At 44.1% G+C, this 14,844-nt stretch overlaps 2 protein-coding genes across 3 annotated transcripts; both read left to right on the plus strand.

Moving 5' to 3' along the window:
- The first annotated feature begins 1,599 nt into the window (after positions 1-1,599).
- On the plus strand, positions 1,600-9,932 carry add2 (adducin 2 (beta)). Of its 2 annotated transcripts, XM_068738696.1 has the most exons (14): positions 1,600-1,746; positions 1,982-2,123; positions 2,336-2,487; positions 2,624-2,704; positions 3,413-3,562; positions 3,715-3,858; positions 4,025-4,123; positions 4,464-4,640; positions 5,355-5,600; positions 6,364-6,480; positions 6,556-6,642; positions 6,745-6,871; positions 7,892-7,957; positions 8,745-9,932. In XM_068738696.1, exons 1-14 carry the CDS (start codon positions 1,600-1,602, stop codon positions 9,005-9,007), a joined length of 1,998 nt encoding a protein of 665 aa, XP_068594797.1. In that variant the 3' UTR covers positions 9,008-9,932. The 2 variants fall into 2 exon arrangements, with proteins under 2 accessions (XP_068594797.1, XP_068594798.1); XM_068738697.1 differs by lacking the exon at positions 7,892-7,957 and having other exon boundaries at positions 8,748-9,932.
- Positions 9,933-10,513: 581 nt separating this feature from the next.
- Positions 10,514-14,658, plus strand: snrnp27 (small nuclear ribonucleoprotein 27 (U4/U6.U5)). The gene is made up of 6 exons (XM_068738701.1): positions 10,514-10,676; positions 11,824-11,950; positions 12,344-12,432; positions 12,569-12,648; positions 13,676-13,740; positions 14,113-14,658. Exons 1-6 carry the CDS (start codon positions 10,643-10,645, stop codon positions 14,165-14,167), a joined length of 450 nt encoding a protein of 149 aa, XP_068594802.1. The 5' UTR covers positions 10,514-10,642; the 3' UTR covers positions 14,168-14,658.
- The last annotated feature ends 186 nt before the right edge of the window (positions 14,659-14,844 follow it).

Below are 14,844 nucleotides of genomic sequence, written 5' to 3' on the forward strand. Positions count from 1 at the left end.
GGATAAGAGGTGGAGGGTATAGTGGTGGGCCAGCAGCCAGATCTCCCCTTAGTCATTAGAAAGCAGCTCCCTCCAGGGATCACTCTATCAGCAGCTGGGCCCCCTCGACTCCCAGAGAGACGTGGAGAGACATGCAGCCTCAAATTATAATGGCACATGTAGGACTGCTGGGTTAATTCAGAACATACAATAAAAAAATACCCCAAAACCTCGAGCACATTTAAATATTAACGTAAGCTTAAATAGTGTCTGCTATTAAACACCATCATTCTTAATCCATATGGCGATTGGTGAGTAAAATGGATGTGATGCTTGAGTGCTTTAAAGGGCAGGAAGCCTTCAGTTTACCCAGAAGCTCCATTAAGGCTATCGTCTTCTCTTAGAGTTTCTCCTGTGCTGTGTAATAACATTGAGGATCTAACGTAACTTTGTTTGCTTGCGATTCAGTGCACGTCTTAAAAGCTTGGTCCGGAGGCCGCATTGATCAAGGGTGCACAAGTTGTTTCCTGACAATAGTGCGACTTATAAAGTAAATGAGTCGGTGAAATGTACAACAGGAGACGGGGTGTGGCGTTTTCGGGACCTTATCTTCTGCCTACAGTACTCGGTGTGTGTGTGTGTGTGTGTGTGTGTGTGTGTGGTAGAGAGCGGAGTGTGCTTCATTTTGGGAGTGGCCAGCTGTTTCCTTACAGTAAAATGTTTTATCTCCAATTACTGAGCTGTATCAGCAGCGAACTTCCTGTTGGTGCTTCCGCTGCTGCTGCTGTCTGGACGTGAGCTCTTACATCTAATGCTGCATTTTCTGCAGGCCTGACCCCCCCCACCCCCCACCCCCCCACCAGGCAGCATCCAGAGAGAGGAATACAGCATCCTGAATGTGACGGTAGGGTTTTCATATTAATACGACTCAGTCGGCATTCAAAACAAACAAAACATGGCTGAATGTGTGTGTCCAATATGCTGCTTCCTTTGTGCCCGTCTTCAGGGAAAACGATTTTCCCAGAGTTAATTCATTGATTGATTGAGATGACAGCAATATTGCGACATTGCTTTGGACTCTCTCTTGGCTGATTAACCATAGCAACTTATTTCACCATCCCATGATTATGGCTGCGGTTTTTATCATTCAAATGTTTTCCTAAAACGTAATTCTTAAACGGTGATGCACTTTAAAAATCGTCTCTCCCCCGTCATTATCATTGTTGCATCACATTCACAGCATTTGCTTGCTAGTCGTGTTTTGGTCTTGTTTAAGTAATAACCTCAACCACAACTACCCACGAAATCATATTAGCTGTTCGCTCTTGGCTGATTCCGCTTCATCCATTCTGCACTGCACGAAGCTAACCTGCTAGCTACAGTATCACATTACTGAGAGAGCCATGAGAGTGATCTGTAAACTCTGGTCCTCCTCTTGGGGGGGTGAGAGCTGTCTATTCTGGAAAGCTTAACTATAATTTATTTATTCGAATGTTACCTCTTATGCATTTCTCTTAAAAGTGCTCTTTAAGCAACATATAAAATGTTGACATTAACATGTTTCTCCCAAAGTGCTCCCCACCCACCCTCGGTTGCAAGACACGTACTACAAAGTAGAAAATGAGCAAGTCGCCCACCCCCGAAAGCACCCCGGTGCAGCGCAGTCCCAGTGATGGAGCGCCAGAGGGCCTCCCGTCTCCTCAGCACTCCACACCTGGGTCCGGGTTGCAGCAGAAGAAGCGCATCTCCAGCCTCCTGCAGAGCCCGGTGAGACGGCTGTGAGGTTGAACCATGAAGTGAAAGGACTGATGATGAAATGCAGCATGTTTATTGTGTTGTTTGTTAGTGCATGAATTGAATTTTTATGTGAGTTTAAATGTGTGTAAAACGTATTTAGAATCAGTAAGTCACCAAATCCTGAATTCATGGGGCCTTCGGTTATTATTGGCTGAGAGGATCTCTAATGTGTGATGATGTATTAATAATATCTGTCTGTGTGCAGTCGTTCAGAGAGGAGCTGGATACGCTGATCCAGGAACAGACGAAGAAGGGTGGCAGCTCATCCAACCTATGGGCATTGAGACAGCTGGCTGATTATATGGCGTCACATGGTTCTCCCGCCGCTCTGCCAGTCTCCCCTTCCAGTATGTGCCCCAGCCATTAATGACGATGGCATTTTAACTCCAGACATCCTTGTTATTTGCCTCAATGTTTTATCACTACAACAATTTTAGCAGGCTGGATGAATTATTTTGAAACTGTAAAGGAGTGCTGGGCAGGGATCAACGATCTGACGCAATCAACTATCCGCAATCGCTTTCTCATTCCCAAGCTCTTTCTGGCTTTCCTTCCGCAGACATGATGATCGTCACCCCCATCAACGACCTGCATGGCTGGGAGCCTGGCAGCATGGTGAAGGGGGAGAGGCTGATGCGCTGCAAGCTGGCCAGCGTCCACCGGCTCTTTGACCTCTTCGGCTGGGCCCAGATCAGCCGGACCTGTCTCACCGTGAGCTTCCTACACCCTCATTTTACTTTGCTGTGAACTCACACACATATTGGAACAGATCAGTGGTGGTAACACGCCCCGTCAGAGCTTCGTATCTGGGCGTGTTCTCACTATAGCGTGTTCTCGTCCTTGACAGCTGCGTGTTAATAAAGAGCAGGAGCACTTCCTGGTGCTCCCAGATGGCCTGGCGTACAGTGAGGTGACTGGATCCAGCCTGGTGAGTAAAATGAACATTATTACTCATACAGCGATGACTATGCAGCGCACTTTGCCATACGTTCAACTACGACGAAGTTTAAAATGCTCTTGTTGACGTTGTGGGTATTTACTTAAAAATGTGGTATTCATCTACGTCACAAAAAAATAAAAGAGTTGTTAAAACAAAGTAATAAAGCAGTCAAGTTTAGCAAGAGCAAAATGCAACTCGATTTATAAGCCAGGCAGTCATGAGAGTGCGGATGTCTTTTCTTTTTCTAAACTATAATCACGTAGGAAGTGCTGCTGCATGTTAAACACCAGACCCAAATGGTATCTTGTCAGGATGTGACAGAGCTTGGATGTGATGAGCTTTGATCAGAATGTTTAGGATGACGTTGGGCTCTGTGATGGCCAACGCACAAAATGGTATCTAACATTTATCTATCATCCCTCCAGTGAGGCTTCACGTGCGGGTGAAGGTTGCATGAACGCCAGAACAAACATCCAGCCGGTTACGAGCTGCTGTAGGGAAGTTTAAAACTGTTGACAAATGAAAAACATCAGGCTCTATTGACTTGGTATCAGCCGGAGGCCCTGAAATACTATAACCTGACTCATCAATAACATGCTATGTTATTGACGATGGCTTTTGCATCCCAAGCATCACGTCATCATTTTTTTATGCAAGCAATGCCAGACCTGACCTGCGTCTCTGTGTGGCTTCCAGGTGAAGGTGAATATCCTGGGCGAGGTGGTGGATGGGGGCAGCACCAGCCTGGGCGTGGACGCAGACAAGTTCAGCCTGCACTCCGCCATCTACGCGGCCCGGCCAGGTGTGCGCTGTCTGTTCCACCTCCATACGCCGGCTGCAGCAGCGGTGAGTCCACGGTTCAGAGTCGAGACGCTTTCTGCTGGTCACGACTGGACACACGCGGGAGAATGAAGATTACGCTGAATGCGATTTGGTATTTGTGCACTTGCGTTAAGTTGTTGCTCCTAAAGCACAACGCATCTGTTTCCCGTCGCCAGGTTTCATCCATGAAGTGTGGCCTGCTGCCGCTCTCCCATGAGGCTCTGCTGGTTGGAGACGTGGCTTATTACGATTACACTGGAGCCATGGAGGAAGAGGAGGACAGAGTGGCGCTGCAGAAGAGTCTGGGGCCGACCTGTAAGGTACGAAAAGGCATTTCCTCTCCTGCTGGTGCATTATGGTCTCATTCGGTAGTTCCTCCTCACACGTGGGTCTTATAGCAGATTCATTAGTGAATCGCCCACCTGACATTTCTGAAGCACAAACAGTGACACTGGTTTTTATCCCCATGAAAATGCTGATGTTTAGGTTCTGGTACTGAGGAATCATGGCATCGTTGCTCTGGGGGAGTCTGTGGAGGAGGCCTTCTATTCCATCTACCACATCCAAGCTGCCTGCCAGATCCAGGTACCACACACACACACACACACACACATACACCTACACACACACACACACACGCCCTGCTCTGGGGAGGGACCGTCTCTTAACACAACGTGGTTGAACTGCTAATGGAAACACAGATCAAACACAAAATGGTTTGACTTGGCCCAACCTCGTCGTTATCAATGAGTAGGCCGTGTGATGTGCCACAGAGACGGTGACCTCTAGAGAAGTAGATATTTCACTGTAGGTTCACTACCGCCTCCCAGTAAATATAGTCAAGAGGCTTTTGAGCAAGGCATTATAGCGGCTTGAATTTAAATTTGTATTAAAAAAAATGATTGTGCTTTTTCTGTTTTGGAAGGTGTCAGCTTTGTGTTCTGCTGGCGGTGAACAGAACCTGATTCTGCTGGACCGCAGCATCCATAAACCCAACCCAACTGGCACCGTGGGCTGGGCCGGCTCCACTTTTGGACCCCTGCACAAGAGCCGCATCGGGGATCATGAGTTTGAAGCCCTAATGAGAACTCTGGATAACTTGGTAATCAATGACTACGTTCAACGTAAACACGCGCAGGATTGGTGATGATCACCAATCATTTAGATGGATAGATAGATAAATAGATAGAGGCGATAGATAGATGTTATGGGCTAAATGTTCTAACTGGAATCTCAAGGAATCATTCGTTCCCTTGAAGATGAGACAATTCTAAAATCGTCTCGTCTTTAGCTGCTTAAACGAATGTGGGTGGCAGCCAGGTACACCCTGGATAAGTTGCCAGCTCATCGCAGGAATCAGTTATCAGCTGTTCAACTTATGTAAAGAGTATGATTGCAAAATGACAGTCTTTTTGTCAAACATTAAATCCAGCATAATTTAATACTATGTTGAATATTTGCAAATGAAAGTAACACGTGCGTTTTAAAATAACGATTAGCTAAACATTTTAATTTCAATAACATTTGAAGTTGTGTTTCATTATTACTCTGTGAAGGTTTGCATGAAAGCAAAGGACATTCTAAAAGGTTTTACTGCCTTGATGTGGTTCGGCGTCCATCAGCCGCAGCCACTCATCTCAAATAGCGGCTGCTGCTTTAAAAGCTGCAAATGTTCAATACCATGCCATCAACATTTAGATCGATTGATTCATCTCATGTGAATCTTTTCCTGCTCTCAGGAGAGCTGGTTCTAAATGGATTCCAGTGCTCCATTCAGTCCAGTCCAGGGTGAGTGAGTGTATCTGGTGTGTTTCAGGGCTACCGTACCGGCTATCCGTACCGCTTCCCCGTGCTGCTGGAGCGTACGCGGACCAAGAGGGAGGTGGAGGTGCCCCCGACGGCCACGGCGTTCCACCACTTTGACGATGACGGCCTTAACCCGGCTTTGAGGCAGAACCCTTTTGCCCAGCGGCAGCAGCAGGAGAGGACTCGTTGGCTCAACACCCCCAACACCTACCAAAAAGTCAGCCAGGAGCAAGCCAGCCCGGGACTCCGCAGCACTGTGAGGCACTGGGAGGAATCTAATTGAGTAAACACATCCCACGTATAGGAGGAGTTCACCGGCCGTCTAAAATGAACAGATCTGGCGCGTTTAAAATGATTACGATGCTCTAAACTGTAGTCAGAAAAAAATTAAGTCTATGCTACCTCTTGAGTTAAATGCTGCTTAATGTTTCCTGCTTAAAAGGGAGCCATAAATTAGCAGACTTAGTGATGTGTGGGTATAAAAAAAAAAGACAATGTAAAATGCACCCGCGGTTATTAATTGTATTCGATGTGCACTCAGCCTAAGCTTTCTCTCTGTCCAAAATCAGGACTCTTCAGTTTCATTTCATGGAGGTTGATGCATTGGTGCATTGTGGAGAGTGTTTGTCTTTCTGCATATCTAAGACGGGGAAACAAAGAGGTAGCGGTGCAGCAGTGAGTCCATTAGAGATGAAAGCAATGCAAGGATGGTTGGGTTAGGGTTAGGAGGACCGTGGCTGTCGCTTTGTGTTTCGCCCGCCTTCGTCCCTTCCACCTCCTCCTCCTCTTTTTGTCTCCTCCTCCTCTTTCCTCGTCTGCATTGCAGGTGCTTTGTGCTGACTACCGCGGTTCAGAGGCTGACCTCTGGTGGACAAACCTCTATGCTATCAAAGCTGAGCTGATAAAACATTACTGTTAAAGGGGAAAGCTTCTTTTCTACAGGGAGCGTGGGGCTGAATTCTCATTAAACTCATCGCTGGCCAAATAAATACCAATTGGAGAATCCTCTTTTGCCTTAGTGGTTGAAGACCGAAGAGGTGACTCAAGCTGGCAGCACCGCCATCAAGATCGAGAGCTCAAACCAGTTTGTGCCTCTTTTCACCAACCCCCAGGAGGTGATTGAGACACGAAACAAGGTAACGCTTCTGTCATCCCGTCCTCTGAATCACGTCAGTCATAGGAGAATTGTTACATGAGATTTATTCATTCAGATTCGGCAGCAGAATCGTCAGGACATGAAGACGGCAGGACCACAGTCCCAAGTCCTCGCCAGCGTTGCAACCGGTGACAGTCCTCCGGTAGGCCACAGCCAGCCAGCTGACGCTTGTCCTCTCCTGTCCTCTCCTGTGTCCGCCTCTTTCATTCAGAGCTGGGATTCTGTCTCTCTGCTTTTGTATCAGTCTCCAGTCAGCCCACCCATGGCCCCGCCAGAGCCAGAACCTCCCAACCCCTTCAACCAGCTGACAGACCAGGAGCTGGAGGAGTACCGCAAGGAGGTGCAGAGGAAACAGGATGGAGGAGACAATGGTACGCCTCATTCGACTGCCCTCGGCTTAATCGCCGGCTACACGAACCACACATGAAACACAAACTAGATATATCCTTGAAACGGTATTAGAATGTACATTTGAAGTTACTTTCACTTTTTTTATATTTGGTCAAAGCATGCTGAATGAGATGAAAGCGTGACGCACGCTGCTCCTTCTGCATTGTTATAAATGAAAGCCAGAGGCACACACAGTCGTCTGCGTTCAGGCTTCCCAGAGTGGTCTTAAAAAAAAAAAAGCTTCAGCACATACTCTGTGCAACAGTGGAAAACTAAATTTGACGCAATGGGAATTAAAAGTTCTAGTTTTGAGTTGTTCATTTGTTTTTAGGTAAGCTTCACACACTTGCATGCAAGTTTACATCAATTTTATGGATTACTTTTTGATGAAAAGAAAACTGATAAGCCTTTCTAATTCTTCTACAAGCTCAGGTTCAAGGAACCAAAGCTTTGGCCATGCCGTTGTGGCCATCACCACATTGTTGCTCCCTTTTCATGAAGTTATTTTTTTATGTGGATTTCTCAACCTTTTCCTGTCTTCACTGTCATTTACTGGCCTCTTTCATGCGTCTGCATCATTTTCTTCAGGTTCAGTGTGCAGCATTTAGGGGCAGCTTACGGTGAACGGTTACACACTTTCGTCTAACTTCTTAAAGGTGTCGTGTGTAACATTTTAAATGTCAGTATAAGATTTTCCATTTCAAATGAAATTAATTCAACCCATCATCATGAAGAAGCACTTATGCCATGCGTCTCTCACACACCCTTAATTTTCCCCGTGAAGCACGCAGCTAAATTCTCATTTCCTGCTAAAAGATGTGAAGTTGCTGATTTGAAAAATCTACATCACCTAAAATTTGAAGCTCACGTGTTACACATAACTCCCTGTAACTTATACAGCTTATAGTGTCAACTGTATTCTCTGAAAAACCTCCCGCACAGCTGACCCTTCACTATCCTCCAATATGAGTCTGTGTGTGTGTGTTTATTTGTGTAAGTAGGGGAGGAAGTGGAAAGTGACGAGGAGTCTCGCCCCACTACCTCCCCCACGAAGGGGCCCTCGCCCAGCCAGCCTCCTCTCCCAGGTGAGGCTTGGCAGAGTGCTGACTAGCTCCCGTGCTTGCCTTGCATTCTGTGCATCTGACCAGCAGCCTGCTCCAACTCGTGCAAGAACTCGGGCCTTGCATGTTCAGACAGCTGTTGCTCCTCATATCAAACATAAGACTGGATATGCAAGTGCTCACAGAATTCTAAAATACAATTTAAGATATTTAACAACAGCATCTCTGTCCTGGTTTCTCTGTTCCTCCTCAAAGCTCCATGAAAGTGTTTATCTTTGAGCTATTATTGTCCTCATGAAAGCTGTTGGACCCATTGGCCTTTGGTTGTCATGGTAATGCTTACACGTTTGATACCTGAAGGAGAAACGGAGGGTCAGCTTTTCTTGGCATGTGCATCTTCTGACTTGAATGCACAGGTTTCTCTCATGTCCCTCTACCAGCAGTGCCAGACGTGAAGTGAATGCAGACAATCTGTTCATGCTTACATCTACACAAGTCAAAATGTCCTCTGACGCTGTTGTCTTTTGTGCGTTCTTCATGGTTCTTTTGTCACCGCGCCTCCCTTGTCTGTTGTACTCGCTCCCTCTGTATTTGTGTCACTCCACACTGATTCATAGGGCACACTTCTACTGCTTTGGTCTTGTCTCACTAGTAAGTACAGAGAAACAGCCATGAGAAGCATGTTCATCTGCAGTGACATGTCTGGCCTGTAGCTTTGTTGCTGCAACCCCCCCCCTGCAGCCTCTCTCTCTGCTCAATGTTTCACTGCATCATTCTCTTTCAATACATTCAGCAGAGGAGGCGAACACCGACTCTCCAGGCATGCAGAATGGAGGTGAGGAAGAGAAGCAGACAACAGAGGTGCTGGAGAAAGGGATGGAGGCTCTCTCGACAAACGACACCTCCCCGCCGTCTCCTCCCGCTCTCCCCACCAAACCACAGGGAGGCACTCCGGAGGGATCGCCCTCCAAGTCCCCGTCCAAGAAGAAAAAGAAGTTCAAGCCACCATCGTTTCTGAAGAAGAGCAAGAAGCAGAAGGAGAAAGCGGAGGCCTGAGGCTCCTCCGGGGCCAGACCTGGGTGAAATGCTGCTGTGAAATGTTGTCTTAGTGTGTAAAGGAGTCACAGATGAGTTGCTCACATCAGATCTATTCACCGCCTGTCAGTTCATTCACACACACGGTGCACTAAATTGGCTTTGCTGTAAGAATGGTACTCTGATCTGATCTGTGGCAACTCATCTCCAGTAGGTTAAAAAAAAAAACACTGATAATTATTTTCACAGACTATTTGACCCAGGTCAGAGACCCTGTACTACTTATGTCATGTTTTCACCTGCTGTGCTAACAAACCAGTGCTTAACCTTTGTCAGACATAATCCAGACTGGGATTACTGGGGTCATCCTGTGCACTTGCAACTGTTTTACACCATTTTTACATCCACATTTTAAGAAACAGCAGGAAGTTAAAGTTTCTTTGAATTATGCACCACTTATTCATGCACTAAGCATATACATATGTACATTCTAGTATCTGACATTGGTTCATCAGTATAGACGCACTGTAGTCATGACTTGGTTCTGTCAAAGAGGGATGTTGCAGGACTGTCAGCGCAGGTCCAGCGCCTGTAAAAAATATATATATACTGATAGCAACTGATTGTAGTCTTCTGAATGCTGGCCGTCAGCCTGCTGACATCACAGCAGGGATGAACAAGGATAAACTTAACTTAACTTAACTTGTGAGAATATGGTGACATAAAGAAGTTGCTGCTTGTCATTGCAGTCTGAAACTCTGTGATAGAATATATGGAAGGTACTAAACATTCCACTTCCTCTTTCAAATGTGTCTGTGCAGAATCCCTCTTAACGGTAGTGATTATTTTCTGTTGAAACCAGTAGCTTTTGATGCTGATGTGACGTTTGCTCATTTAATTTATTTTATATTAGATATTTAAGTAAGTGTTGCAAGGTTGCCATGTATCAGTCATTAAAGAAGATTGATTTAACCAGCAGTAGTTTGTCTGTCTGTCCAGCAGGACTTCATAAGAACTACTTCCATTAAACTTGGAAGTGCTTGGGCACGTACAGGTGCAGCTGAAAAAGAAAATGGGTATCATGGAAAATCTCTGCGGCATGGTGCCGTAGTGGTTAGCGCTGTTGTCTCACAGCAAGAAGGCAACGGGGTTCGAATCCGACTTCATCCCACGACCAAGAAATATGCAAATTAGGTAAATTTGTCCATAATGAACACCTTGCACAGGGATGTCCACAGGTGTATGTGGCACCAAGACACCCTAGGTACCCTTTTTGTTCAATGAACCACTAATTACTTTTATATACGCCAAACTATTATTATAAAAAAAAAATATTCGCTTATTATATTTACATTTGTGGATATAGAACTTTGCTAATACAATAAAGAGGTTCCCTGTTTCCTCTCGTGAAGCATAAAGATATGACGCTGTACGCCTGCAACGAGACAGGTGAAGATTCTCCTCCGGGTCGGTAGGTGGCGCTCTTCTACGGAAAATAACCGGACGTGTTTATGTCGCCCCTTGACAAACAGTGGATGAGCGTTCCCTGAAGTAGCGGCCATCATTGTTAACTATATTAACGCGCGTTTCGATACTTTCGTGTCTTTTGCTAGTTCTATATTCATCCAAAAGGGAAGCATTTGATTGATTAGGAGAATGGGCAGGAGCAGGAGTCGAAGTCCTCGACGAGGTAAGCAGTAATAGCTCGCGTTAGCTAAGCCGGCATTGACGTAAATATGACGTATGATTAGCTAGCTGTTTAGTCTTTGTCAACATTGTTTGTCTCTGTCCCCGCGACACAACAGATGTCTTTAAGACATTGTTCCTTTACAGCAACTATACATTTTGCTATGTATTTATCGAGTAAATGTTATCATAGTTCTATGTTGCTAGCTAACTGTGTCGAAGACGTCAGAGTATCCAGAGGCCAAAACGATGCCACCGTGGGTTTGATAATACTTGATACACGTGTGTCGCTGCTGCTATGAATATGACGGTGATTGATCTGTTGGAAACAGAATTACCCCCCCCCTCCGAGAAGCGAAACTGTAGCGTTTTAGGCAAGCAGAATGTCTGGAGGAGGAGGGATGAAGTGGATGCAGAAGAAAGCACCTTGTCTACAGTAGAGAATGGTGGTGGATCAGCGATGCTCTGGAGCTGCTACGCTTCTTTACTGGAATCCTGCAGCGTGTTTAGGATCAGATGGATTCTATTAAGCATCAGGAAATCCTAAAGGAAAAGCTCTCATCAGCTGTAAGGGAGATTAAGCTCGGTTGTTCTACATCGCAAATGATTCCACAACCTTTAAACCACAATCAACTATCAGAGAAGACTAGTGGATCCGTTCATCGGCAGGTATTGAATTCCTGAGCCAATGAGAGGATCTTTTATGCAGCTCAGAACCTCATCTTAAAATAGAACATCATACGTTTCTGCAGTCTTTTAATCTGTCGGCCCATTTTCACTTGAAGCCACCAAAAGTGAATGATTAATGGGAAATGTGTGATACGGTGTTGCATTATCTGTCATTACATTATCAATAGTAAATAAATGCATACGAGCTCCACTTTGAGTGCATTGTAATTTACTATACACTCTGTCCTGTTGGTCACTAAGCTGTAATTAATTGTTGCTTGTTTGGGATTGAATGTTAGTGTGTTTGGTCACATGGTGCTGATCACATTCATACATGAAATATGCGTACTAAAAATGTGCAGTGAAATTTATCAAAGTGAATCCTCTACTTGGAGAGGACGGTTTAATGAGGTCTGTTTAATGGGTGCCGATGCATCCAGTCTACATTTAGCTTACTAATTCCATTTCCTGCTTCCGTGCAGAGAGGCGGCGTTCCCGCTCAACGTCACGGGAGCGTGAGCGAAGGCGAAGAGAGAGAGAGCGCTCTCGTTCTCGTGACAGAGATCGTCGGCGAAGTCGATCACGGTCACCTCACAGGAGGCGTTCACGGTGAGGAACGCTGAGCTCTGTTTCTTTCTGATGACATACATGACACGTTTTCCTGGGGGGGGGGGGGATTATATACATATTTATACTACAATATGGGGAAAAAAACATGCATATATTATCTTGGTGACTTTACTACAAAATGTGGGTGTGTCCGCAGCACTGATTACTTTAAATTTATGGTAAATAAATGGCTATCTTCTGGTATGAATCTTTTGATGATTCCAATTCTGCTTTCAGTCCCATTGTTATTTTTTTAAACGGAAAAAATATGTACTCTTCTACTCTGCACCTAAGTAGACTTAAACATAGGCATTAATATTCACTCCATTGGCTGATGTGTCTCCCCTCAACAGTCGTGGTAACCCCGTCTGCATCTAACTGTGTTCTGTCCAGGTCTCCCAGACGCCCTCGATCCTCTTCCCTCTCTCCCACGAGACAAAAAGACAAAGAAAAAGAAAAAACAAAGCCCATTGAGATATCAGGTATTATATGAATAATATTTATTTATTTACCATATGCTCATAAAGTCAGCCTTTACTGTGCTCATGACATTTCTAAATGCAATATTCATGTCAGAATTCAATGCTATATATATATATATTATTATTTTTTTGAAAGAGGAGGACATGAATGGCAAAACGGAAGAAGAAATTGAAATGATGAAACTGATGGGATTTTCTGCCTTTGACACGACTAAGGTGAGCCTACTCGATTGTCCTTTGATGTTGTGCAGCCACAAGGAGGTGCAGTTTGCCCAAATACAGTTGCAACCATTCACACACATACTTATACACTACGGACAATTTACAGTAACCAATTCACCAATATTGCATGTTTTTGGAGCTGGAAGGAACCCCCGAGAAAACCCATGTGGACAACGTACGAACTCTGCACAGATATGATTCGAGCCCGGTGCCTTCTTGCTATGAGGCAACAGCGCTAACCACTATGCCACCGTCTTCCCTTGATCATTAGTCTACAGCTAAATTAGGAAAGCTACACTGTATATATGCATTTATTTTGGTGGTCTTGCATAGTATTCAATTTTTCCTGTTAATATTTGGTGAATGCACAGAGAAACAGAGCTGCCCAAGTTTAGATTCAATGGCTGCTGTTCATTTAGATATTCACATGTAATATTCACATGCAGTTCATTTGTTTTTGAAGGTATAGTTGTATGTATTTCACTATTATCTTAGTTCTTTTTTTCCGTGTTTGGGGCAGTTGATGAGGGGTTGCATGCTGCTAAGGATTGTGGGTGGGAATCGATCACATCACCCCCACGCCCCTTTTAATTATTTTTTCACAATAAAGTGAACATTTTCTGTATTCAGCATAACTTACTGAACCAGAAATTACCTGTGCACGACTGTCTTTAGAATAAATTGCCATATCCTGCAACTGCATAAAACATCCTTGATTTTGATCTGATGTTAGTCGCGGCGTCTATTTCACTGTGAATTACTGAGGGAATGTGATGTTGACTTAACCAACCTTATTAAAAGTATAGTTGGATTTGTACCACGACAGTGACACCCATTTTATAGTATTTCCTCACCCCAATTGAACCCTTATCCTCCATTGTATGTAGAGTGTAATAATGTTTACAGTTAATTTTCAAGATTTTGACCAAGCTCATCGTCCAGAATGAATTCTTAAAATGAGCAGAGAAGTCTGTCGAGTTCCATGTTCAGTAGGTCTCATAGTAACATTGTTTCCGAACAGGGGAGGAAAGCCGATGGATCGGCCAAAGCACATGCTGTCAATGTGAGCATGAAGAGGAAGTACAGGTATGGCAACAAAAAAGAAATGAAATACTGCATAGAGCTATTGGTTGGTGATGCAGCATCACGATGGTGCTGCACAGAGATAAGCCCTTTCTTTTTACATTATTTCAGCCTGTGTTTTTTTATTTATTTTTAATTTATTTTACATAATTGTTATTGTTTAAGTCCCGTCATTTGTCAGGTCACTTTTTAGACGTCAACCTTTCAGGCCCCCTCACAGTTTACCCTTTCTGCATCAACCACTGTTATTATAGCCAATCGCCTCTGCAGGTGCTTCTATGCAGGAATCCCTGCTCTCCCATTGGTGCTCGATGATGTAATCTGAAAGTGTTGCGGGGGTAACTGTGATGTAATGTGTTTTTATATTTTTTCTAGGCAGTACATGAACAGAAAAGGTGGCTTCAACAGACCGCTGGACTTCATTGCTTGAAAGTATCAAGAACGCATCGGATACCTCAGAATACTTCAATTTTCTTCTCCATGCAGTGGATTATATTGTGTTATTTACCGTTATTGAAACATATTTTGGGTGATTCAACAATTGTGTGTATACACCTTTAGAATTAAACATAAATATACATTATAATGCTTGCAGTAAGATGCAGCATAATGCTAGATTGATAGGATACTCTTGTGCATGGAGTGCCGTCCTTTTATGGTATTTTTTTTAATTTTATTTTTAAAATAAAATCTTTATAAAAGAAGCGTGTAATTTGCAGCCCTGGTTTTCAAAAATTGTTTCTATGCTAAATTTCCCTTTTTCAGTTCATGTAATGTGGATGATTTTCTGACATGTGAGTGTTCTTGTGTTAACTCTGACATTTAACATCTAAGTGAATATGATCATAACATTACAGTCTAAGTATTTCTCTATCTAATCCTGCTCTCAATACTTGGTTATTCAGTTGTGGTTTTCATTAAAGTAACTAATTCAAACTTAATTCTGCAATTGTACATTTATGATTAATTGTAGCGCCTTATACATAAGGATGTTTTCTCGTATATTCACCTATTGGTGGTTGTGCAGGTTCCGAGATCTACCTGTATCAGAATGGACATCCGTCTCATTCCCTATTAGGTTTTTGCAATCATGTTTGGGAAAGCTTC

The sequence above is a fragment of the Brachionichthys hirsutus genome, chromosome 4 (genome assembly GCF_040956055.1).
Source record: "Brachionichthys hirsutus isolate HB-005 chromosome 4, CSIRO-AGI_Bhir_v1, whole genome shotgun sequence".
NCBI lineage: Eukaryota > Metazoa > Chordata > Actinopteri > Lophiiformes > Brachionichthyidae > Brachionichthys > Brachionichthys hirsutus.